General features: G+C 48.3%; 1 protein-coding gene across 2 annotated transcripts in view; it reads right to left on the minus strand.

The window, feature by feature from the left end:
• LOC144768570 (structure-specific endonuclease subunit slx1-like) overlaps positions 1-26,355 on the minus strand; it is a 497,482-nt gene that overhangs the window by 253,604 nt on the left and 217,523 nt on the right. Inside the window, exons 6-8 of one of the 2 annotated variants that reach the window (XM_078652341.1) lie at positions 25,236-25,363; positions 24,584-24,671; positions 2,426-3,673 (exon numbers count right to left, since the gene is read on the minus strand). In XM_078652341.1, coding sequence (XP_078508467.1) covers positions 3,644-3,673; positions 24,584-24,671; positions 25,236-25,363 — 246 coding nt within the window. In that variant the 3' untranslated portion in view covers positions 2,426-3,643. Of the gene's footprint in view, positions 1-2,425; positions 3,674-24,583; positions 24,672-25,235; positions 25,364-26,355 lie in introns of those variants that run through there. The other variant, XM_078652340.1, reaches the window with a different exon arrangement.

Raw genomic sequence — 26,355 nt, forward strand, 5'->3', positions numbered from 1 at the left:
TGGCGTTGGACATGGAGAGTAAAGTCCGGGAAGAAATGAATTGTGGCGTTTTCGAGTTGAAGGTCCCCAGACACCCGTGATGCCTGCAAGATGGCATCTCGATCCCTGTAGTTCAGGATTCGGGCTATGATGGTACACGGAGGGGCCCCAGGTTTAGGCCTTTCCCCTAATGCGCGATGAGCCCTTTCTACCGAAAACAAGTTGGACAGGCGCTTCGGCTACAAATGGTTGAGTATGAAGTCCTCCACTAACCAGTCCGTGGAAGGCCCCTCCAGGCCCTCTGGGACCCCACTATGCGGTTGTTACTGCGCCTCGCCCGTCCGTCCTGGTCCTCCAGCCGTGCGTGAATGTTTGTTTGGTTTTTCGCCAGGGCGACTACTTGTTCTTCAAGTCTCTTTGTCTTGGATTGGAGGCTGACGATGCCAGTCTCTGCCACAGCCACTTTGTCCAACATCTTTCTTAAGTAAATTAACCTCCTCCGTCACCGAGTCCAGCTTAGGTTCCAAGGTTCCACGCAACTCCCTGATGGCCGTCATGACGCCTCTGAGCGAGGGGTCGGGACCATTACCCGCTGTGTCTTCCTGTTGGCTCCCCCCTTCGATTCTGTCCTCCCTTCCCATGGCCACAGAGTACTTGTCAATGTGGTTGGACTGGCCTTGTCCTAGCCGTCTATTACGGCCCATGTCAGAAAACACAGGCCTGGCACCCATGATGTGAGGGGCACCACTGGTCAGATCACTGTATGCCCGTAGGGCCCCCCGTTGCCCACCACAGGCCAGCGAGGCTCCCGCTTTAACTACCTTCTCTGCAATTCAGGCCTATTCAGGCAGTCTGATGTTGGGCACTGCTTCGTCCCACACACTCATTTTGGGGCTCCCTCGGGATCTGACTGGGCCCTTTCCGCTCCTTGCCCTGTATTTCCGTCGCGGATGGGGAGCTAGTGGTGGGCTGGGAGTAGGTGCAGGGGTCGCCGTCTCCTCCCTCACTTTGATCACTGTACTGTCTGAGTCCCGCCTGTAGCTGCGGCTCGGTTGATACACACTCACCAAAGTCCTGGCGTTAGTCACTGTTCCTCAATCAGGCCTCTGTCTCTGGCCGTCCGCTCCTTCCTGGGGTCCGTGCAAGCGCCGTTGAAATGGGTCGCACTATCTGGGTATGCCGTCAGGCTCCCCTCCAGGACTCCCGCGGACTACTCCACTATCGGCCCGCAGCTTGCGGGGGGCAGCGCCAACTCCTGTCGGGGCCCAAGGTGCGTCGGATCTAGCATCCGCTAGCTCCACAGGACTCCACGCAGGATTGCCGCCTGCCCTCTCGGACTATTGCTGCCAGTCTTAATTGTTCGCCAGGAAACTCATTGCCTTCCCTCAGCGCCTCTCGACAGATTCAGCAGGTTCAGGGCCCCAAGCTGGAGCGAGTTGCGGCGTCTCCTTTACTGCTGCGCGTGCGCTGTCTTCGGTCGCCGCCTCAGAATCTGATAGAGAGCGCTCTTGGAAGCTCGTCCGGCTTCCCTTAATCAGGGGCTCCTTTAGGCAGCGTGCACCACGCTGGCGGGTGCCATTTTGCCGCTCCGACTCGAACAGCCCGGACCTCCGTGTCTTGGTGCTAAATGGACATGGGGGGGTTGTCTCGGTCACTGCTGCACCCCGCCACCATCAGACGCCGTTGGGTGCCACTTTTGTGTCGGATACTGCCGGATTTCGGGTGTTTATTTGCTGACTGCTAGCGCAGCTCTCCTACGGTGCGGCCATCTTCCTCGGCTACAAGCCACGCCCCCCCCTTTGAAGTATTCTTGTGTATTGTGTTGATATGTACGGGTAGGAAATATACCAATGTGATAGTGATATTGTGTTGTCTTGTAATAAATAGACTTATTTTGGCTAAACACTGTGTGGTTTCATTTCATCTAACACACTACAGATTAAACTGGTAAAACAAGCTGCTTCACACTCCTTCAAAATAAGTCTGAAAGCTGCTCTCCACAGCTACCACTTTGCGAGGTTACTATGGTTATCAAATTACACTAAAATCAGCATAAGGGTTGTCTGGATAAGTGCAAGCTGAATCACTTAAATAAGTGTGCATCATATATTAAGCCAGCCTCCTGCATTTTCTTATTCGTCCTAAAACTGTTGCCAAGTTTACATTGTATACATTTTGGATTCTTATCCTGAAATTTGTTTATACTGTTATTATCTGTGGTGCACCTCTACTTTGTTTAAATTTGAAACGTCCTAGCTTTAGGGCTGCATCTTGGCAGCAGGTGTGGATAGTGTGTGCACACAAGGCTCATAAATTCCTTTTGGGTAATTGTTAAGGGACATAGGATAGGTGCGGTGACTAAGGTACCCCTGCCATTATCTGGATTTCAGTAAAAAAAAAAAATGCATAAGTCAACGCATACCCACAAAACACAGTAATCCATTAGTCAGACAAAAAGCATTTCATTTATTTGTATCCAATCTCTTAAAAAGCCCACTGCTCATGTGCAACAGCTGCACGAGGCCGTCGCACACTTAAAAACACAATACCACAGGTTAAAAATTAATGGAGACTCAGTTACCACGCTTGGCCTGGAGCACCCGAACGTTTCGGGTGAAATACATTTCTAACCACCAGTCCCACAACATAGAATGTCAAGGTGTGCAGGAGGGAGATGTCACAAAATCGCCTTTTATCAACACCTTTCACCAAGATTCAAGGCACATAGCAAGGCAGCAGCATCCCCGTAAACACGAAAAGCCTGTTCAGCAGTGAGACACACGCTGGTCAAAGACTCACCAACAAGAGACAATTATTAATTATTATCAGCAACAGTGAGTGATGCGTTACACCGTTTCGTGTTTGGAATCGGATCATCAGTGTAACACAGTTGACGTACTCTGAAAGTGATTATGGGCATTGGTGCGTCTAATGACATTCAAACGCAAAGTTAGGAAGAGTATTAAAAAAACAGGAAAACCCCATTGAAAGAGTGTCTTCTGCACAATAAGCGCATCTGTGATTGTGGACATTTTGATAGGACTGGCTGGTTGACAAAAAGTGATGTGACCAATAAATTACATTGTTCTGTGCTTTTCATTCACTGAAATTGTATAGTGTCCTTGCAATTCTACGGTAAAAGCCCAACAGGAGAGGCGTCAGTGGAGGGTGGCGCCGAACTGCGGCAGCCGCGCGAGCTGCAGGTCGAGCGGGGCTGAAGGCAGGAAGGCTGCGCGTGGGCCTGGCAGCTTCATCTACATGATTTGTATAGGGCAGGCTGTGTTCTCGCCACAGTGCACCAGCGCTTGCACGAGACTCACAGCCTGGGAGCTGCGGAAGCTCATAATCGCCGTGAATGTTTTTGTCAATTACAATTTAGGAGCACTTGACCGGGGAGCCGGTCAGACGATCTGTAGTTCCAAGTCCAGTTAAACTGCAGGTGAAGGGCCTCCTCACCTCGGTTTTAAACCCTCACCGCATCTTCACAGATTTCTTATCATTTGTGGGGTGTGCGCGTCGCGCGTCCACGTGATCAGTCAGGGTTTGCTAGTAGTAATCGGTCTTCGATAGAGGGCTTTGACGGGCAAAGAGATGCAGGGGCTTCAGCGCATACTTCTATTCCCGCAGTGACAACGAATCCGCTGGCAGTCAAACTTGTTGATACTTAGGTCTGCAGCTCGTCGGCCCAGTGACTCTGAAAAGAAAGCAAGCTGAGGTCAGTGTGCTGTTTGGAAAGAACAAGGAGACACTGTGCAGAGCATTCGCGCCAGTACAACTCGGGGCACTGGGTACATTTAAAAGGGTTCAAGTCCCTTTCTGTCATTTTATTTCCCACTTTGGCTGAGATCATGATCCCTCCTGGTGTCAGTGGGTGTGTTAGGAGTCAGTTCTGGAACCCCATCATGCGTGAATGTGACCTGGTGGAGATGTAATTTAGTGGCAAGTCTCTGCATGCCCTCTAGCAATGCATATATGTGGAGGCTGAGGCTTCAAATGTAACCTTCTACAGTAGATGTACACGGCCCCTCCAGCAGGCGTGCATTTACAGAATTTTACGAAATATCACCCTTCAACAGCTTGCCAGGCTTCGATTTTACCTGAGTCGGGCTTTATCTTACGGGACTCACCTTAGAGATAGCTGGTAACTACTTTCCCCAGCATTAAACAATCAGACCACCATGCCCCCTTTCTCTTTGCTATGAAGGCAAGACTATCAACTCTGTACCCAGTAGACTAGGGTTCCAACACAGCTTCCTGTTGTAAATAGCTTTAATGTGTTTAGTCTGTTTTCTCTGTTTATTTCTTGGAACTCCTAGTGTGTTCCTATGTTATGATTCTAGTTAAGAATGATAAGTGGGTCAGTTGATGCTTGGCCAGATGGTGTAATGCTGTTTATCCTGTGCTGCGAATAAACCTGTTCCAGACAAGCCTCAACCTGCTTCAGTCATCTTTAATACTTTACTACATTTTGGCGACAAGGACTAGTATCTGGTCAGAAGAACTACAACGCAGTGGGACCCTTTATCAATGGTTTACAGGATAAATACGGCTTTCACCGCAAAAGAACTCCGTGTGTATATAATGAATCATCGCTATCTTCTCTCAACAGAAAATTGAGGTTGCGTTAATTATTTGGGAAGGTGAGCGCTTATTATATACTTTGAGAATTCAGCTCATACCGTAGACCTTTCTCAACGGTTGCCGCTGTTGCCTAGCTGCCGCGAGCGGCTCGTAGTCCATATCCTCGTGACTGCTCCTCGCGCAAGCCATTTCCAGCGCTGTCTTCACCGAACTGACAACAAAGATCGCGTCACTCCTGAGCCATACGCTGATCGTCACACGCACACTGCACGTTGCGTGCGTGTCATCTGTCAATTTCAGTTCAACAATGCTCGCGCTACGCTCCCAGCCACAACTATGGAGACAGCAAATATCAGTGTGATCTCGCCGTGTGACAAGATCACATGTGTTGCAAGTTCCTGTATTCGAAGGAAATAAGTAAGAGTAATATTTTATGAACCTTGTTGAGTTTAATGTGGGAAATCGTTGCATCATCTATGAACCTTGTTGGATGTAGTGTGGAAAATCATCACTAGTAACTTTTATCAATCTCTAACGATCTCTGGTATACATTGTTTGTGTAGTTTTACATTTCAAATTTATTTCATCACAACCTACGATGTCACAGCAAGTCAATGTGGCACTTCCTCCACAATTTCTAACTGAACCAGGGAATCCCTCTACTTCCTGGGAGGATTGGATTGTAATGTTTTACAATTACATCGAAGCATTGGACGGAGAGGATTTTTCTCCTAAAAGGAAAAAAGCACTTTTAATGACAACTTTGGGGAAAGAGGGTCAACGAATTTTAAAGTATCTACCCCAAGTTTTACCTTCTGGTTCACAGTCCCCTCTTGACGAATATAAAGAGGCCATCGCTAGACTTCAGACTCGCTTTGCCAAAGAAGAGAATCTTGTTTTGCAAAGGTTTAAGTTTTACAAAAACAAACAACGTGAGGATGATTCCATAGATGATTTTGTTGCGCGCTTGCGAGAACTTTCTGTAAAGTGTAACTTTGGACAGATGACAGATGAACACATTCGCGACCAGTTGATTGTTCAATGCAACAATCGGAAAATACAGGAAGGCTTATGGGCAGCAAAAAACCCGACTTTAAAAGTTGCCATTGAACTTGCAAAAATTGTTGAGGAAAGTGAGAAATGCATGAAAGAATTACAGAAAAGTGGTATTGATCTCAAGGTTGCAGAAGTTTCCAACAAAATAGTTGTTTCGAGTGATAACAGTGACAATGACAGTTGTGCTGTTGCTCTTGTTAGAAAGAAGGGGTATACTGTTCAAAAGAAGAATTATAGTCAGCAGTACGCCAAGCCACAATCTAAAGTGTGTTCTAGGTGTGGTAGCGATACCCATTCCTCAGATGCGAAGTTTTGTTTCGCTAACAACAAGGAATGCTTAAAGTGTGGTAAACTAGGTCACTTTGCTAAAATGTGCAAGAACAGAAACAACTCTAGGGTGACTGTTGTGAATGATTATAGTGAACTGAATCGTGACGTCAACAAATTACTAGTTCTACATGATTCAGTGTTTACTTGTCAAGACAAAAGAGAAAGAATTGCGAAGGCTGAATTTATTATTCAGGAAAAACCTATTAACCTTATGGTTGACACTGGTTCTAAATGGACCATCATTCCCTTGTCTTTGGTTAAACAACACTGGGGTCACAAGACTTAACTAGAGTGTGATATTTTCCCTTCTGGTTATCAAGGGGAGAAGATAGATCTTCTTGGATATTTCAAAGCTGAAATCCTTTTTAAAAATAGACCAACACTTGGTAAGGTTTATGTGTCTGTTGATGGACCGGCAATACTAGGTCGTGTTCATCAATATGATCTTCAAATAGTCATAAATCCCAGAGCAGAAGATCCCGTAATGGTTGTGGATGACCTAAGTGTGAATGACATACTTTCAAGTTTCAACAATGTCTTTAGAGAACAACTAGGGGAATTACAAGGTTATTCCCACAAAATAATTTTAAAGGAGGGTAGTATTCCCATCCAGCATAAAGCAAGGAGGGTTCCATTTGCAGTACGTAAGGAAGTGAAGGCTGTTCTGGAAGAAATGCTGCAGGGAGGGATTATCGAGCCGGTTGAAGCATCCCCGTGGATTTCTCCTGTAGTCATTTCCCAGAAGCCCGATAACAAAATTAGATTTTATGTGGACCTTAGGTCACTAAATAAATGTGTTGTAGCAGATGTTTTTCCTCTGCCAAATATTAGGGAACTAGTTTCTACCTCGAAAGGAGCTAAATATTTCAGCAAACTTGATCTGAAACATGCTTATCACCAGATTCGACTTGAGGATGAGTCAAAGCATTTAACTGCTTTTATTACTGGAGAAGGTACGTTTCAATTCACAAGATTACCCTTTGGGCTGATTTCAGCCGCAAGTGTTTTTCAGACACTCGTCTCTGAGGTATTTAAGGGGTTGGAAAAAGTCATCTATTTCCAAGATGATATTTTAATCTTTGGAGACTCAATCGATGAACACAACAATGTTCTTCAAAGGGTCTTGCGCAGGATAGATGAAGCTGGCCTCACCTTGCGGAAGGAGAAGTGTGCATAAGTTTCAGATACCCAGGATCAACCGAGTTAGACAGGGAGGTCGTTCTTTTTCCTACCTGGCCCCCTCTCTCTGGAACTCTCTCCCAATTCAGCTTCGCACGAACGATTGCTACCTCCAATTCCGTAAGAACTTAAAAACATGGTTGTTTAACCAATAACTTTGTTTTTAATAGCCCTCTGTCCCCTTCTGTATTTTCGCTCTTTATGTCTTTAGCGCCGGGAAACCCTAGGGTAGCTGTGCGCTCTACAAAAACAAATATAATAATAATAATAATAATAATAATAATAATAATAGTATCCGAGATTGAATATTTAGGTTTTTCCCTCTCAGCTGAAGGCGTTAAACCAAAAAGAAATTTGTTAGAGGCGATAGATCTTGCTCCCTCTCCTGTTGACAAGGACCAATTGCGATCCTTCATGGGTTTAATTGAATTTTACTCCAAATTTGTGAGGGACTTTTCTAGTAAGACTGCTCCTTTGAGAAGCTTACTGAAGAAAGGGGTAAAGTTTTCATGGACCAGTGAACAAGAGGTTTGTTTTAAGTCAATTAAGAGTGAGCTCTCTTCTGCTAATGTTCTCACTCCATTTGATACCAAGCGTTCGTCAATTTTAATGGTTGACGCTAGTGGAGTTGGTTTGGGTGCTGTACTTTTACAAAGGCATGGGAGCGAAGAAAAAACCATTGCATTTGCCTCCAGGCCTTTGACTGTGTCAGAATCCAATTACTCCGTTATTGAACGTGAGGCTCTTGCTGCTGTGTGGGGCACCTATTATTTCAGGACGTACTTATGGGGCTCTAGGTTTGTGTTGCGTTCTGACCATAAACCTTTGGTGAATATTTTGGCTCCCGGTGGCACTGGCAAGGGCTCACCCAGATTGGCAAGGTTAGCTTCACGCCTACAAGACTTTCAGTTTGATGTGCAATTTGTTCAGGGTTGGAAGAACATTCAGGCTGATTGCTTGTCTCGATTACCCATGAAATCCAGTGAATGTGGGAGGTCATCGACGTTACCCGTGGATGACTGTGCGATTGCCTTTACACAGGATGTTTTGTTTCTATGTGCAGAGTCATTTACGCTCGATGAGTGGTCTAAGAGTATGGAAACGGATGTCGTTTTGAATCAGGTTGTGGATCTTATTATCAAGGGGTCAAGAAGGGAGAGTACCGTTGAACCCTCTGTCAGGCCTTACATTAGAGTTCTGGATGAATTGTCCGTGTCTGACAACAATGTGTTGATGCGTGGTGACAGATTTATTCCTCCTTTTTCACTTAGGAAAAAAATACTTGATTTAGCTCATGAGGGTCACTTAGGCCAGACTCTCACCCAACAAAGAGTTAAAGAGAATTTTTGGTGGCCTTCCATTGACACTGATGCTGTGGACTGTGTGGTGCAATGTTGTTTTTGCAAAGAGGGGGAGAAACGCTTGAAAGTGATTGGTTCTCAGAATGAGAACAATATTTCTTTTGAGAATTTTCCTTGGCACACTGTGTCTCTAGACTTTATTGGACCCATGAATGAGTTGCCGTTCAACCAACGCTTTGCCATAGTAATCATCAATTGTTTTTCTAAGTGGCTCCCAGTTCGGTTTGTTAGAGATATCAATACTGATTCTACCATCAACTTTTTGAAAAGTGTGTTCTTGGATGAGGGTTTTCCTTCTGTGTTAATAACGGATAACGGCACACAACTAACCTCTGGAAAAATGGTTTCATTCTTAAAAGAGTGTGAGATTCGCCATCACCGAACCAGTTTATATAACCCACAGAGTAATGGAATGTGTGAGAGGGTCAACAGGTTGATTAAGGGGATTATACAGATGTCTGTTTAGTTTGGTTGTTTTTCTAACGATAAAGTTCAAGAACTTGTTTGAGCGTACCGTTCAACTCCCCACAAACAAGGGTGTAAGTCCCCTTTTGAGTTGATGCGTGGTCGTCCTCCTGTAACTAAACTGACACCGTCTTGGTTAAAGAATCTGGACAAAATTTCCCCAGTGAAGCCTCCATAAGATGGCACTTCTGTGTCAATAGGTGTGGGGGATTTGGTCAAAGTAAAGCCGGGGAGATTCTCTAAGGGTCTCTCGAAGTTTAGGGGTCCTTTTTCTGTTAAACGTGTTTGTCCTCACAGTGTTCTTCTTGACAATGGCGAGTGGTGGAATTTTAGGAGGGTAGCTTTGTACAAGAGGCTGTGTGAGGTTGATGTGAAAACCACTCTACCTCCTTCTGTTTCTTCTAACAATGGTTACATGTTATCTGCTCATTGTGATTGGAATTCTAGTTCGCAAACCAGTGTAAGGGGGGAGGTAGGTAGTGGTGATACTTCTTTATCTTCATTTTCTGTTAATGACGTGGCTGTCCCTACACCTTCTTGCTCTGGTGACACTGTCTCTTCTTCTACACCTTTGCTTTCCAATGAATCTGTTTCTACAAATGAGATTTCTTCTAGAAATGTTAGATTTCGTCGCCCGCCTATATATCTTAGTGATTATGTTCAATAGCTGTTTTATTTGTTTTCTTTATGGGTTTATGGGAGGGGATTTCTTTATGAGTTTAAGGGAGGGAGATATGTTGTAAATAGCTTTAATGTGTTTAGTCTGTTTTCTCTGTTTATTACTTGGAACTCCTAGTGTGTTCCTATGTTATGATTCTAGTTAACCGCATGCGTGCGGGCGGAATTCCGCCCGTACGCTGAGATTTACTCATTCGCATGTTACGTGACGAGCTGGGCTCGTCATCAGCGTAGCAGGAGGCTACCTCATGACGAGCCCAGCTCGTCATCAGCGTCGAAGGGGTTAAGAATGATAAGTGGGTCAGTTGATGCTTGGCCAGATGGTGTAATGCTGTTTATCCTGTGCTGCGAATAAACCTGTTCCAGACAAGCCTCAACCTGCTTCAGTCATCTTTAATACTTTACTACACTTCCCCACCTAGATAAACAACGTTTTCTGTGCGCGCTGCTTTAAGTCCCCGACATAATAATAACTCTCCAAACTCCCCAAATCAGGGTCACTTAAAAGCAAGGATTAAGAGCTGAATTAAAACTCAACATTTTAGCACTTGGATTTCATACTATTTTGTAGATTTGGGGACAGCCAACCACAGGGAGGCCTGCCCCCTGGTAGATTGGGAGGGTGGCGCAGTCCAAGAACTGCCATTTCGATTTGGGCTACAAACGTAGACCAATATAGCCCAAGCTATACAAGGGGTTAAATTGGGCTCCTTACTAACATTTTAGGTTCATCTGACAGTGGCGTTGAGTCTCCCCATTGAGAAGGTCAAAAAGGTAAAAATAAAATGATAATAACTCATTGTTATTATCATTTTATTCATTGTGGAGAAGTGTGGCTCAATGGTTAGAGCGGCAGACCCTGATGCAGAGGTCTAGCCTGGGACCAGGGTTCAATTCCCCGCCTCGGAGGGTCTTGAGCTCAAAAATTCCACGGACCTGATAATTCTCGCCTCGGTGCCTATTCCAATCATGGAGAATAGCTAGCTTAATCTCCACAACGGCCCCCAAAACGCTAAGGATGCCTGGCCTCCACCTTGGGGGTGCCCAGGAGTGGACACCTCACAGGGAAAGCCAGGATGGGTTCCACAGCGGTATTCGTACAAGCGCCTTGAGACCCTTGCGGGTGAGTAGTGCGCTATACAAGTATCAATTTACATTTACATTGTTAATATCATTTTATTTTTAAGTCCTTGCTCAGCCGGGGCAGGGAGGGGCTGCTCTGCTCACAGAGCAGGGCAGGGGAGGAGTGGTTTGCCCACTGCTAGTGTGCATGATGCTTTGGCCGGCCCTCTAGGGCCAGTCAAACCGTCATGCGCACTATGCATGTTCTCCATGCAGGCTGCCTTACAGCCTGCATGGAGAAAATGCCCAGCCTCCCCTTCTCTGGCTCAGCACTGATCCACGGCGCTCAAAACAATCTGATTGGCTACCGGGAGGCTGGGAGCCGGGTGCTTCCTGCTTCCGGCAGGCGAAGAGGACCAAGAGCAGCAGGAGGCAGCAGCAGACAGATAAGTGTATTTTATTTTATTTTCACTCCATCTCCTCTCTTCCCCCTCCCCCGTGACCCCCCCGCCGGTAAATACCAGCCACCACTGTCAGCTGACCTGGTGACTGGGAGAGAGTTTAGGCTTTTTTCAAAGCTTGTGACAGTTAGGCTGTGTTGGTCTTTAGCAATAAAAGGGTTGCAGAGGCGATGAGGCTCTTCAAGGAGGCCAGGTGCCATGATCCTATTATGGGAGGGGAGGCAGCGATGACTGGCCTACCCAGCCCATCAGGCTTTGGCGTGGGTTGCTGCTGTGGTAGTGGCCTGCTCGCCGCGGCACTAGTAGAGGGATTGGGGCAACATCAACGCTGAATGTGAGTGCGAGGGTCTGCTCTTTGTCCAGAAGAGCGACACCTCGTGGTGCGGGACGACAAGGAGTTTCTGTGGCTGGGGTGGGTCTGGTTGCCATCCCAAGCGCACCCCAGCAGCCCCGGGTTTCATTGGTGGGTGAGGGAGACTTGTGAGTAGGCAAAGGGGCTTGGGTACCACCGCAGTCGTGGCGGCTAGTGCTGCTACCTGCGGGCACAGAAAGCAAGTACCGCGGCCCTACCACACGTTTGTGCATGTACCGAGCTGCAGGCAAGCAGTATTTGGGAGAGCGGACGGTATAATCGGAGCCGCCCACAAGGCCATCTTGTGGCCTGTCAGGGGGAAAAGCGAGCGGCGTCTGCAGAGCCGCTCACGGTTGCTGGGAGGGGCCCAGAGAGGACGTGGCAAGGCTGGGGGGGGTGTCTTTCAAGTGAAACGGTAGCCGGACGAGCACCGGGGAATTGGAAATTCAGAAGGGCAGCATATGGGTACCCGCCCCGTGCTTTAAATGTGGCACAAGCTGGTGCGGCATACAAGAGGGTTTTGGACCAGATGAGTCCTCAAGTGGGCAGGGCTAGCTCAAGTACACAGACTGGTGCATTGGCAGAGGGGAGTTTGGGCCACGTGAGTCATAAGCATGGTGGAGAAATGGAGGATAGGGTTTTGGGCCACAGGAGTTTGGTGGATAGTACGGCCAACACAGGGGCAATAAGGAAGAGGACAAGTGGTGAGGGCATTGACATACAGGGGCTATTGTTGGATGAGTTGGGGGAGGGGCATAGGGATATGGTCTTACAGTCAGATGAATATTTGGGAAAAAGGTGGTGGCGGCAGAGGGCCCCTGAGGGGCTCCCGTCATGCAGGGCTGTGGGAGGCCCACAAGGGGAGGAGGGAAGGGGTGGTGGGGTCAATCCTGGGGCGGGTGTGGGGATACTGCAGGATAGTTGGTACAGCGTGGGAAGAGATGGAGCATGGACAGTCAAGGGCCCCACGTCTCTGCTAGTATTCACCATGTCCGAGTGGAGCGAGTAAGAGGAGGACAGGGATGACAACATTCCAGGAGAGGAGTTTCAAGGCAGACATGCAGCAGGGAGCAGGGGGGCTCAAGGTGGATTGGGAGTTGAGAGAGGATGACTTAGCAGCGACAGGGGGTCCGGAGGGGGCAGCAGTACTCCAGTGACAGACGCAGGGCCCCAGCACACAAGTCCTGCCATCTTTCTTTGAGGTAAAGGAGTGGCACAGGTTTCCGGACTCATTAGCGCACCTTCATGCAAGAAAAAAGAAGTTCTGAAACGGCCTCGTCCACCCCACTGGCTGGAAGGTCATGGATGGCCTACGGCGCACGCAGTGTGGCAGACGGGCGATTAGCACCAGTGGAGCGGCATACAGGAACTATGTTGGCCTCGCAGGATGCCGGACGTCACCCTACCACTCCAAGATATGTACAAGTTAACAGTCAAGAAATGGGTGGGGGTCCCAGCTGGGGCATTTAGTTGGACCAGCTTGGGGTCACAGTTTTGAATAAGGATGAGAGCTTTGAGGAAGGTGAGGTGAGGGATGAGGAAACAAGGAGTGAAAGGGGGGGGGGTCAACTAATGTTCTGTCTGGTGTGTTGCAGCCAAGTAGGGAGTCGGTGGTGCAGAGACCCCTGGTGAGACATCAAGCAGCAGTACAGGCACTGTCCTTGGAGCCAGGTAAGGCCTGGTCCATGGCAATGGGTCCAGTTATGGTATCCACAGGTATGGATGCAGGAGGATCCAGGGGGACACAGGAGCGGCTGCGTAAGGGGAGGTATGTAACTGATGTAAATGTGGGCGCAGAGGAAAAGGGGAATGGCACAAAAGAGCAAAGTGCAGGAGAGGGGAAGGGAGTAGGCAACAGTGTAGGGGTAGGCAGTGGGGGTGGGTCTGAAGACAAGGGAGAGAAAATGGAAGGGCCGGAGAGCAAGGGTCTCAAGAAAAAGAGGTAACCCAATATTGAGATCACAAGGCCTTTGGGGGTCCATCTCATGCTGGCCACCTAGGAACGAATTTGTAAAGGGGAGTACATTTTGCATAGTGAGGTGTGATCTAAAGAGGGTTAGAAGGAAGAGGAATATGAGCGGGCAAAAGCCCCCCTGACAATTGAGATTTGGACCCTGGCATTTTTCATGTAGGCCAGTGTTTACTGTGAAAAGTATCTAGAGCGTGCAAGGTCATATTTAAGTAAATAGATGCAATCCGGAAGGCCCAAATTACAGGGGGAAGTTATGCAAGGGCCCAGTACGATGAGGAATTTCTGGCATGCTTGGCTTGGGACCCTGATGCGAAGTAGAGGGAATTGGATTGGACCTTTGGCAGCAGACCATGTGGGCTGCAAAGCTGGCAAGAACATTTTTATGACAAGTGGTTTGCCAATAGTGTACCACCCATTTCAGAGTTGCCCCACCCGGGGAGGGGAGGGCTGGGTTTTGCAGCAACATGCCAGACAGGGGTAAGGGGCACCTGCTGGGACTTTAATAAGGAGATGTGCACTCAGGAATACTGTAAGTTTAGCCACGAGTGTTCCAAGTATGCAGGGCCGCATCCCCTCATAAACTTAACCTCACACAGACGCAACCTGAGACTAGCAGAAGGCTCTTGGAGATCCTCTCCATCTATTAAACTCCTTAAGATGTTGATATTGAGAAGGAGTATGTACAACACTCACATCAGAATGGCGAAAGTGACCTTCAGAAGCCAACTGGACAAAGCCAAAAATCACCCCAAAATGCTGTTTGATCTGATTAAACTACAATCCAATAACACTCCCAACCCATCACCACTCATATCCAGTCCACAACCAACCTGCAAGGACTTTGCCACCTTTTTCCTTGAAAAGTCTAGCAAGATTGAATCTGAACTAAGGTCTGCCCTGATTGATCTATCACTCTCACCAGACTCCTCCTTACCTTCACAGCCACTTACTGTCCCATGTGTCTCCCCTAAAAACAATTGCCTTCTGGAGTCAATTCTCATCCTTCAACCGCACATCCATTTGCAACATTCTTTCCACCCGGAAACCTTCAAATCACTTCAATGATCCCCTTCCCTCCAATTTCTGTAAATAAATGATAAGGTCACTTATAAGGTCAATTATAATCTTGGTCCCACTCTGGACCAAGATTATTAATGCCTCCCTTCTTCAAGTCAAAGTTCTGACAATTCTTAAAAACCTACGGCTGAGCCAGAAGATTTCAATAACTTCCGACCAATCACAATTGAGGTATTCAAACCTCTTGATCAATTCCAATCGGGCTTCCGACACAGCCTCAGCACCGAAACAGCCATCACCCATATAGTTTTTTTGTAATAAACTTTATTTTTGAGTTTACAAATTACAATACCATAATAAAAAACATTTGGCATCAAATCAATATATGTAGGCATATTTTTGACATTATCAGTGGCTTATAAGGCAAAAGGTGGCGTCGGGAGGGAGATGTACAGTGGGGAAAGGAGAAAATCATGTACAATCATATCACAGTGAGGGAAGAAACCGGGCACATTACTGAAGTCCATTGCCCACAGCACTAGGGTCAACCCACCTGCCCCCCATCGTGAGTAGACCCCTCGGCTATACCCAACCCACTTCCCTCCTCACTGTCGGTTGCCTCTGGCGAAGGGGATCCCCCCTCTGCCAGCCCAGAGTGACACGTCATGCCAAAGTAGTAGATCTTCTTGCAACTTCTCATCCCTTCTAGTAAGTTTCATGTGGACCTCTTCAGCTAGGGACCCTTCCCGAACGTCTTTGAGCCAGGTGGGCACCTCTGGGGCCCTTTTCCCCATTCAAGTTATAGCTACCCTGCGCCTGGCGAGTACCAGCATTAATTGCAAAAGCTTATGTGGGAATTTCTTTTTCTTAGGCTTCCGGAACAGCGTCAGCAAACAATACAAGGGTTCAGGCGTCATACGAAGGCCAGTGGCCGCTACAATCCTTCCCACCACCTCTATCCAGAACTGCCGAACAATTGGACAATCCCATGCCAGGTATAAGAAACCTGCCTTCTCCGCGGCACTTCTAGGGCAGCTATCTCCCTTATCACCAGACATGTGTTTTAGGGACATCGGGGTTAAATAAGTGCGGTGGAGGAAGTTAAAATGCGTTAACTTAAACCTGGCGTTGGATGACACTGAGCGTGTGAGGGAACCTATGCGTGCATCATCTAGTTGGATTCCGAGGTCCCTTTCCCAGGCCGCCCGAGACGGCGGTATAGGGGTCGTTGAGTCTTGTTTCATCACTTTGTACAAGAGTGAAATCAATTTGCGCTTGGCACCGCAGGAGAGTATGATATCTAATGTGTGTGTCAGTGGCGGGATGTCCGGGTACTGAGGCCTGGTGACCTTCACCACCTCCTGAATTCCTCTGAAATGTAGGAACTGACCCTGTCCAAGGCCAAAATTCTCCTCTGCCTGCTCGTAAGTGATGAAGGCTTCATTGGGAAAGAGGTGGGCGAGAACCTCACACCCACCCTCCCTCCAGGGTTGAAAAGACATGTATTTCCCAATATCTATGAAGGGGGCCAGAAGGAGTTCCCTGTGGAAGGGTGCCCTTGTTAGGACCTTCTCTACAAAACACTGCCATGTAGGGGCTGTGTGCCGTACAATGTAAGGAAGAGATGAGTCCGTCCCCCTGCCCTGCATCAGAGCTTTCTGTAACGCCTGAGTGTCTACCCTTATGGAGCGGAGGTGTTTCTCCCAATTATCCACATCGGAGAACCAGCGTACCGCGGGTTGTAGCTGCGCCGTGTAATAGTACAGGTCAAAGCGTGGAGCTTCCAGGCCTCCCTCCTCATAGCTACGAACAATAGTGTTGAGTGCGCCACTACTGCGTCTACCCGCCCAAAGCAGAGAAGTAAGTAAGGTGTTAAGAGTTTTGAAAACTCGTGGCGGCAACGGACATAGTGAGTTCTGAAGTACATACAGTGTACTGGGAAGCATCACCATCTTAGAGATGGCTAGCCTGCCCATCAATTAAAGTGGGAGGGTGTTCCAAAATGACACCGACTGCTGCAACAAAGTAATTGTACGGTCTACATTCTGGGCTATCACCTGTGCATCTGTCGGGGCCACCTGTATCCCAAGGTATCGAAACCCTTGCCGCTCCCAACACAGTCCGAGGTCTGGGAGGTCCTCCGTGGGAGCTGAAGCCAGCCCCGCCAGCGGGAAGATCAGGGACTTACTGCGGTTAAGTAGTAATCCAGAGACCTCCCCAAACCGATCTAGATGGTGCAGCAGTGCCGGCAGAGCATCCTGAGGAAAGGCCAAATAAAACAAGGCGTCGTCGCATATAGGGAGATAATCTTCCTCATGTTTCCCACTCTAATTCCCCACTCTTCCATAGTGGTCCGGACCCGGACCGCGAAGGGCTCGATGGCCAGGGCAAACAATAAGGGCGAAAAAGGACACCCCTGGCGCATACCCCTTCCAAATTGCCACTCTTCTGACCTTGCACTCCCTAGTTTTACTTTAGCGCGGGGTGCCGTGTAGAGGATGTGAATCCATCGACAAAAGTTAGGGCCCAACCCTACAGCACATAGGACCTCAAGAAGGTATCCACAATCCACTGTGTCGAACCCCTTGGCGAGGTCAATAGATACTAACACCAAGTGGTCCTCCCGGTCCCGCACCTCATGCAGAATGTGGTTCAGCCGCCACAAATTCATAGCTGTATAACGTCCTGGTATGAAGCCACACTGGTCCCCATGGACTAAGTGAGTCATGTGCGGCGCTAATCGAGAGGCCAAGAGTTTGCAAAGGATTTTAACATCTGCGTTTATCATCGTAATCGGACGATACGATGAGGGCTCATGGGTGTCCCCCCCCGGTTTTAGAATCATACATATTTCTCCTTGCGTCATGCTCGGAGGGAGATCTTCGCGCTCAAACGCCTCTAGATAGACCTGCAACAAGAGTCGGGGAAATGTACCACCGAACGCCTGATAAAATTCAGGGGGGAACCCATCACTCCCCGGAGATCTGGCTCGTGGTAGGTGCTGCAGGATGGATTGCACCTCTCCCAGCGTTAGGGGCTCGTCCAGGTCCTTCTGTGCCTGTTCAGGTATGGATCGTAAGTTCAGGTCACGGAGGTAAGGGAGATAGGAGGCCTCACTAATTGCAGGGTCTGCGGTACAAACCAACTCAAGATGTGACTTCAGGACCCGTAATAGTTCCACCTCGGAGTGCAGCAAGTTTCCCGTGGGCTCCTGAAGAGCAACGATGGCGGCAGGGGCGCATTCCCGGCAGAGAATCCAGGCTAAAAGGCGACCTGATTTATCTCCTTCCCTATGAAGGCATTGTCTATACTCAGGTGAGGGTGTATTTGTCGAGCCTGTCCCAAATTTTATGAATGCATTCCCGAATACTATGTTCCCCTTCCCTTTCCGCCGCGTCAGGCTGAGCTGAAGCTGCCTTCGAACCACACAGGTGAGACTTATGCATGCTCCTCTCACCAACGCTTTCAGGGCTTCCCACTTCGTGGTCTGTGACAAATTCGACCAGCCCCAGTTCAAGTCGACATAGTCAGTTATGACTGTTTCCAATGTTTAGAATAGCGCCTGGTGGGCCACCTCAATGGACATATCCGCATCTGGGTTTGCAAGTAGAACCCTATCTCAGCGACTGTATATATTATGAGTGGATGAGAAGCAGGTGTACACTTTCTGGGTTGGATGTGTTTGGCGCCATGCATCGTTGGCTCCTACATTCCCCATGACCTCTCGGAGTTTCATTGTCATCCTTGGTTTCGTGCCAGTACGAGGTGGGGACCTATCCAGAACGGGGTCTAGGACACAGTTAAAATCCCCCAACCAGAGTAGTGGCACCTCCAATTCTAATAACAGGACCTCCTGCAGAGAATGAAAGAAGTCCGGGTCATCGGTGTTTGGAGCATACATGTTCATTATGGCCACATCCCTTCCATCCAGTTTAGAATCTCCCAAAGGTCAAAGGCCCCCCAGGTACCACCAGTGAAACCCAGGATGTCTCCACCCAAGGGGTGGGTCAGGCAAAGGGACGTGCCCCAAGAGTGTAGCGCCACAGCACCAGCCGGTCTGGACGCCAGCCTCCCGGGCAGCCACCGCCAAGCTCAGCTCCCCAGTGACCCCCGTCCAGGATCACTCCACAGCCCAGAACTCGAGCCACTGCACACTCCAGGTCCAGGAGAGGCTGCCTGCCCACAGAGCAGTGAGAGGGCTCCAAAAGTGGTGTGCACTCCGGTTGCGGTGTCCAGGGCCCCCGGACTAAGGAATGAGAGGCCTCATCCCCAGACCCATTTTGAGGAGATCTTCGGTGCTCCGTAGTGCCCCCAGTGGGGCCACCCAGCTCCCAAGTTCCAGCAATAACGGCCGCTGAGGAATCCGGAAGGCCCCGATGGCAGAGGGCGCTTCCCTGGCAATTTACAATGTTGCTGGGCAGTGTAGAGGGACTCGACCCACCCAGGGCCCGCACGCAGTCCCAGCCAGCAGGACACGATTCAGCCAGCAGAACGGGACCCGCCACCTTGCGGGTCCCAAGTCGACGTAGATTCCGCCAGCAAGCTCCCCCGCTGCATACGCCGGCGTCCTGTGCAGCCCGTCCAGGGCCGCCCAGCTCCCCACTCAGGAACGGAGCCGAGAACAGAGATATTCAGAAGGTCCCCGGTGACAGGGGGACCCCGCGGCAGTAACGGACCTCCTCAGGCACAAACAAAAGGATCCACTGTCTTCAGGCCGACGCGGATCTCAGGCCGGTGCAGGCCCCATCCCCGGCCTCATGCAGCTGCAGGCGACCGGGTCGGCAGGCACAGAGCCGCCGTGGCTGCTTCCAGGCACCAGCATTGTCTCACTCTCACCCAGGGTGCCCCCGCAGCATCAACTGATCCAGCAGCACCGATGGGACCACTGTGGGCAGTATTGGGCAGGATAATGCAGGATTTTAATGGCTGGCCGGTCGGGAGCCGAAGGAGCTCACGTCCTGTCAGCCATGCTGCTTGGCCACGCCCCTACCACCCATATAGTTGACGACGCTCTTACAATGCTTGACCAGAATGTATCCTGCCTATTAATCCTACTTGACTTCTCTTCAGCTTTTGAGACTGTCAAACATGACAATCTCCTGAGCCTTCTGGAACATAGGATGGGGCTCTCAGGCTTAGTACCAAAATAGTTTGCCTCTTTTCTCAATAACAGAACTCAGAGAGTCAAAACCAATCAAACCCTATCCAATTCCAGTCCCTGCACTCTGGGGGTTCCCCAAGGGTCCTCTCTCTCTCTCCCACACTTTTCAACCTATTCACTGAACCTCTTACTGAAATCTTCAAAGCATCTAACATCCAATATCACATGTATGCGGATGACACCCAGCTGTACATGAAAATCTCTTCTGACGATATTAAGACACTCAACGGAACCCTGCAGAAAACCCAAAACTGGTTAACTGTCAACTATCTCAAACTGAAAGTTCCCAAAACGGAATTCCTCCTTATCTTACCGCCCTAGAAAACCCCCATCGCCCACACATCATAAACTCCATGAGATCTTTGGGAAAAGTGCTGTATAAGAATTTAAACATGCAGGATCACATCAGCGCATCCACCAAAGGAGCGAACTTCCAACTGAGCATCCTAAGGAAATGAAAACCCTTCCTTCTCCCCCAATGACTTTAAATCCGCTGTGCAAGCTTTAGTTATCTCACGGCTGGAATACGGCAGTGCAACCCACTGCGGCCTACCGAGGAACAGACTAGTCCCGCTCAGGGCATCACTGAATGCTGTGGCTAGGCTCATCACAGGCTCCAAGAAAGCCAGCCACATTTCCCCGAATTTGAAATCTCTAAATTGGCTTCCTTTTGAGGCAAGGATTCAACTAAAGCTTGCATGTATGACCCATACAGATCTTCATTTCAACACTCCTCTGTACTTTGCAAGTAAGCTATAACTGTCGGGTGGTGCCCATTCCTCAAGGAGCTCCAGTATCTTGTTGCTCAAACCTAAGAAATTCAAAAAATTAAAACGTACAATCGATCTTTCTCAGGTATTGCTCCGAGAATTAGGAACTCCCTACCTGTGTAAACTAGATTGATTTCATTCACAGTTTCCTTCAAAAAGGAAGTGAACGCTTTACTGATGAGTACTTTGCTGAGTGAGAAGCTTTGCCTCGGCCTTTTGAATTACCAGACCAGATCTGGCGGGTCCTCTGAGCCCAACGGCATGCTCATCTAGTGTGACAACGACTCTTCCTGCTTTATTTTACTCACATGTCCTTCTGCCTTCCTTGACATGCACCGCTGCTTACTTTTGTTACTTGGCAATGTTATGGTCCTATTACCTGCCTCTATTATGTCACTATGTACCTGTTGTTAATTGTATATATCGCTGCTTTTCTGCTACAATTGTCTCAACTATGTGTTCTGCAACTCGTCTGTAAAGCGCTCTGATACCCTATAGGGTCATGTTTGCGCTATATAAAACTTTTAAAATAAATAAATAAAGTGTTTTGGAGCTGGCAGTTGCTATTAGGGGCAGGGCACAAGTCAATGGTAGCAGCATGGGGGCGGACAGGGGTCACACCTGCAGTTTTCTGGCAACCGAGGAGGAAGGGGGAAACAGGGATCTGGTGCAAAAGGATTGTACTCGGTATAAGTTTGAAAGGTGAGGGTACTGGCTGGAGGAAGCAAGGATTCTATGGGAAGGGTATAGAAAGAGTTTTCATTTGGGTTACAAGGGTCCTCAGGTCCAGCAGTGGGCTAATAATTTGTGGTCAGCAAAAGAGCACAAATGGGCTGTGCAAGAATGCTTGGAAAAGGAGGTTTCTGAGGACAGGATGGCAGGCCCCTTTCATGATTGGCCGATGGAGGAGCAGATTGTTCCACCAATAGGGGTGGTGCCCACGAAGGAACAGGGTCGGTTTTGCTTGATTAGCACTTGTCCTCCTAACTAAAGGATGGGTCAGTGAATGATTTAACTGCAGAGGATGTGGCATTGGTGTTGTATTCCTCTGTGGATGTGGTCACATCACTGGAAGTGACGGCGGGCCCGGGGGCACTGATGGCAAAGTATGACATTAAGTCAGCTTTTCAGCTGCTTCGGGTGAATGCAGAGCATCCAGATCACTTTCAGCTTTTGGGCATTCAAATTGAGGGACGCTGGTACGTGGATAAGGCTTTACCCATGGGTTGCTCCACATCATGTGTCTTGTTTGAATGCTTCAGCTTGTTTTTGCAGTGGCTGTTTACATGGCATACAGGCCATCAGCTGGTAACCCACTACGGCTCAGAGGACTGTCAGGCTCTTCTGGTATGATTCCAAGAGCTCATGGGTGACCTGGGGGTGCTATTAGCACCGGACAAAACAGGGGGTCCACCAAAAGTGTTGTCATTTTTGGGCATTGAAATTGATTCTGGCCGGAAGGAAGCGAGGATGCCACAGAAGAAAAAGGAGAATATGCTAATGTTGTGAACATGCATGCTGGTGAGGAACAAAGTGAAAGTGAGGGAGGTGCAGGTGCTGCTCGGTCACCTAAACTTTTCATGCATGGTGGTAAGGTCAGGCAGGACCTTTTGCAGGAGGCTGAGGGTAGCAGTCTCAGGTTTCTCATTACCTCATCATTATGTAAGGCTCTTAGCAAGGGTCAAGGAGGATCTCCGAATGTTGTGTTTTTTTCCTGCAGCCCTTCAATGGGATTCCATTGGCGCGGCATGGTGGGTTGAGCTGGGATGTACAGATGTTCTCTGATGAAACGGGGGTCTGGGTTTGGCTGAATTGGTTGGGCAGATGGTGCGTGGAGCCATGATCAGAACAGTGGGAAAAAGGGGGCAGGAGCATTGCCTTCTTGGGAATGTTTCCTTTCATGGTAGCAGTGACCTTGTGGGGAGCAGAATCGGCAGATAGGAGGGTGCTGTTACGAGTGGACAACATGGCTGTGGTACAGTTGATAGACAGTTAGCCAGGGACACATAGGTTCAGAAATTGCTTTGAGTTTTTGTGTGGGGTTGCTTGCAGCATGATATTTCTTTTAGTTGTGGTCGGTAGGCAACATTTGATGATACAACTGGTGGTAGGGTCCTCTCGAAGTCAACTTTTACAGCCCGCATTAAGGGAGTTCTTAGCATCAGGGGCACAGGGAGGAGGACTGGATGCGGGCCGAGGATGTGATTCAGTTTATGTTGGATTTAATAGAGAAGGGACTGTCATAAGTTGCAGTTATAGGAAAATTAGCAGGAGTCACATTTATGGAGAAATTGTTGAGGGGATTTGCCCCATCGGCGTGTGGATTGGGGCGTAGGATGCTGGGCGCGAGAACAAGGGAGGGTGGGGAGGACTAAGAGGCTAATAACATGGAATTTACTTTGCAGTGTTATGCAGCGGTTGTTGCAGGTGTGCATAGGTGCGTCAGATGCTTGCTTGTTTTCGGCCCTTATGTCATGGATGTTCTTTGGCTCTCTCCGGGTATCAGAGGTGCTGGGAGGCAAGGGTCAGGGAGGAGTACTGTGGGAAGACGTTTCACAGCAGAGGATAGATGGGAGATTTGGTTTAGCAGTTCCAAAACAGAGCGTAGTGTTGCACAGAGTACGATCACCAGTGCAATGTCTGGTGGGGTGGGGTGAGCGATGGACGATATATTGAGTAGCTGACTTTGGCATGGGTTTTAGATACACGTCGGGGGAAAAAGGCTATGGCATTTCAGCTGCTATATTTGATACAAAAGGTGCTTGAGTGATTAGGATTGCCCCCTGCTGAGTACGGCACTTACTCCTTCAGCATTGGTGCGGCGACAGAATCAGGGTCAGGGCTGGGCGCCCTAAGACCTCATGCATTTGGGGCGATGGTCCTCTGACTGCTACAAGCGATATGTGCAGGTGCTAAGCAAAGAGGGAAGTTCAGCAGGCCAGGCTTTTTGAAATCCTTACTGCTGTTTGTTTCTTTTCAAGTTCAGTGGTGGGTACGGTGGTGGAGGACGGGCCATCTGGGTGGTGGGCAACTCTTTCGTAAAATGGGCGTAGTTTCAAGCTGATCAAAGGGGTTTTGGGGGTCATTTCAGGTTCTAATAAACATTTTCTTCCAATTACTTGGAAAGGAAAAGGAGGCATGTGTTGGAGTGATCTGTTGCAGTGTTTGAACGGTATGATAGAGGGAGGTAGGTGCCCAGATGAGTTGATTATTCACTTAGGGGAAAATGATCTTGTGAAGGAGAGGGCATTGTTCTGATGAGGACAAAACAAAAGGACATGTTACAAATTAAGGCGAATTGGGCCAGCTGTTTTGTCTTGTGGACTGAGTTTATCCCAAGGAGGACATGAAGGGGGGCGGGCAAGCCCTCCGCTATTGACAGGGCTCGCAGGAAGGTGAATGGAGAAATGCCCCGTTTTTGCAGGGAGGTTGAATTTGGGCATAATTCTCATTCAGACACTACATTTAAGGCTCTGGAGTTTTACCAAGGTGACAGAGTTCATATGTCGCACGTCAGGATGGATTTATATTCGTTGGAATTGAGGGAGATTCTGTCCAGGACTCTGAACATCATGAAATAGTGTGCACAGCATAAAGGGGACGTTAGGGGTGGGGGTGGATGGTTGGGTGGGGCAGAAACATGAGCATGCTTACTTTTTCCAGGTGGCGGGGGCCTGGAAAGCTTTGCAGCACTTGCCAGAAGTTTGGTTGGCATTGCCAGTTGGTGAAGCATGTGCAAGGAGAGGGTAGGCAGGTAATTCAAGGTTCATTTTAAGACGTTTAGTTGCTTAGGAATTCATACTTGCAGTCATGGGCTTAGGGGGAAATATAAAGTTTAAAATGCTGAAGTGCACAACAGTTAAATGGGATAGCTGCCGGGTGGGCATGTGGGGGGACGGTAGAGGTGGGAGTGGGGACACTGGTTAGATCAATTTGATGTATAGCTAGGTTTTAGTTTTGTAAGGCAGTCTGCCAGGTAACATTTGTGAAGCTCACAACAAAGTGGTCAGTTGTATGTGCTGCGCCCCTCTCTCCCAATGGTTGCGTGTAGCTATGGTCGAGGATTCTGCTAAGTGGAATATAAGGCTCAGACTAAGAATTGGAAGTGATCTCGGAATACACAGGCACAAGACAGTGTATACTTAGACCATTTGTTTACCTGAGACAGTGCAGATACTTCTTCCAGATCACCGTAGCAGCCCTTTTTGTGGCGAACCAGGTCTCCCCAGAGAACAGTGTTCTTACAGCTGAAAAAAGATGTCAAGAAAAAAATCATAGTGAAAGGCAGGGATATTTATTAGCTTACATAGATCTTTCATTGCCAGGTGACACAGAAATACTGCACAGTTACACTGATCTTTCAGACACAGGCCACATACAGCAGGAGTGTCACATTCCTCAGATGTCACAAACTCAGACTCCAGAGAGCACCTCTATCTCTGAGAGTAAGTACATTGTAATTACAGTCTCAGATCTCAGACAGTTGAGCTATCTGTCAGAATACACAAATCCTCCCGTCCTAGGCACCAGTGCTGTCCCTCAAGGTGCACCCAAATCTTACATACCAGGGCCTCAAACAACAGCGCTACCCCTAAAGTGAAATAAATCTTTCAGAGTTAAAAAGCAGAAAGAAAAGGAATATTGCAGAATGTTATCTATAATTTAGGGCTGGTGCAAGTTTTACACCTAAGGGTGTCATTTTTTCGTGCCCCCTCCTAAGAATGTGGCAATTGTACTGCTTTTAGTCCACCCAGCGTCCACCTACACTGCTGACTCGTGGTTCTCCTGGCAGATCCCTCTTGGTTACCTACCCTGGGCACTGCCCTTCCACGGGTATGAAGTGGTCGGGCTCATCCTTCAGGAACGCTTCAGCCAGGCATGTGATATGTGCCCGCATGGCACAGCTGGGATGGAAGCACTGCAGGGCATCATCATCACCCTGCACAGGGGAAATAACACATGGTGATGTAGGCAAAACAGCATACACACTGAGGCTAGCGGACAAGACCCACCTCATCTCAGTCTTCCTACTACATCTAATGTACTAGATTGTTTTAGGTCATCTGTGCCAATCTGATAAAGATACTTGCCCCTCAACTTCCTCTCTGAGAGGGAGATGCTTTATTGAAATGGTAAGTAAGCTGTTGTGACATGTCAGACCTAACAACTTGTCTCTGGGAATCCTGATTTCACCAACATAATGGCCACCTCAGCTCACATTTCAGTGTTCTGATTTAGATAGCAAGCCCTGGTTCAAAGAGACCTCTAACTATTCGCAAGTGTCTCCGAAAGGCAGCGACCTGGCCCATCACAGTGAATATCAGAATATCTATGGTCAAGAGGTGTCTGATGAAATAAGGCAACACAGACCATCCTCAGTCGGATCTGCTTCAAAATAGGTAAAAAGAGAAATTTATTTAAAAAAAGAAAACGGAAAATGCACATGACAATTCTAGCCTATTGGATTTGCTGCTGTGAAATTAGGGGTGAAAGAGAGCGGTTATCGTTTTCAAGACAAATGGTCAATCCACTGAAGTGAGACCCTTACAATGAAACCAACCCAATCATCTGCCTTTGAAGATGCCTTCTGGATCTCAAATATAATCTCCCCTGATCACTTCCCCTGGACCAGTGTACTCTCCAGAGCGAAGCAAAGATCTTACTTCAACCTCCCAAAGTTAAGTTCACTGTTCCCACCTCTTCTTTCCCTAGAACAAAGGCTATGGTCACTCTGGCCGATAGTTGTCATATACGTCATTCTAATAAACTCCATCTTTTTCATCCCAAAACAAGGCTCAGTGAACCTCAAATCACCACACCAAGGGGTATCTTGTGTTCGAAACCAGTTCCTGTTTATGCTTCACTTTCAAACTCACATCAATTTTATCGAAGGCCACTGGAATTAAGCTGCCACTGAGGACAATGTTATGG

The sequence above is a fragment of the Lissotriton helveticus genome, chromosome 7, assembly GCF_964261635.1.
Source record: "Lissotriton helveticus chromosome 7, aLisHel1.1, whole genome shotgun sequence".
NCBI lineage: Eukaryota > Metazoa > Chordata > Amphibia > Caudata > Salamandridae > Lissotriton > Lissotriton helveticus.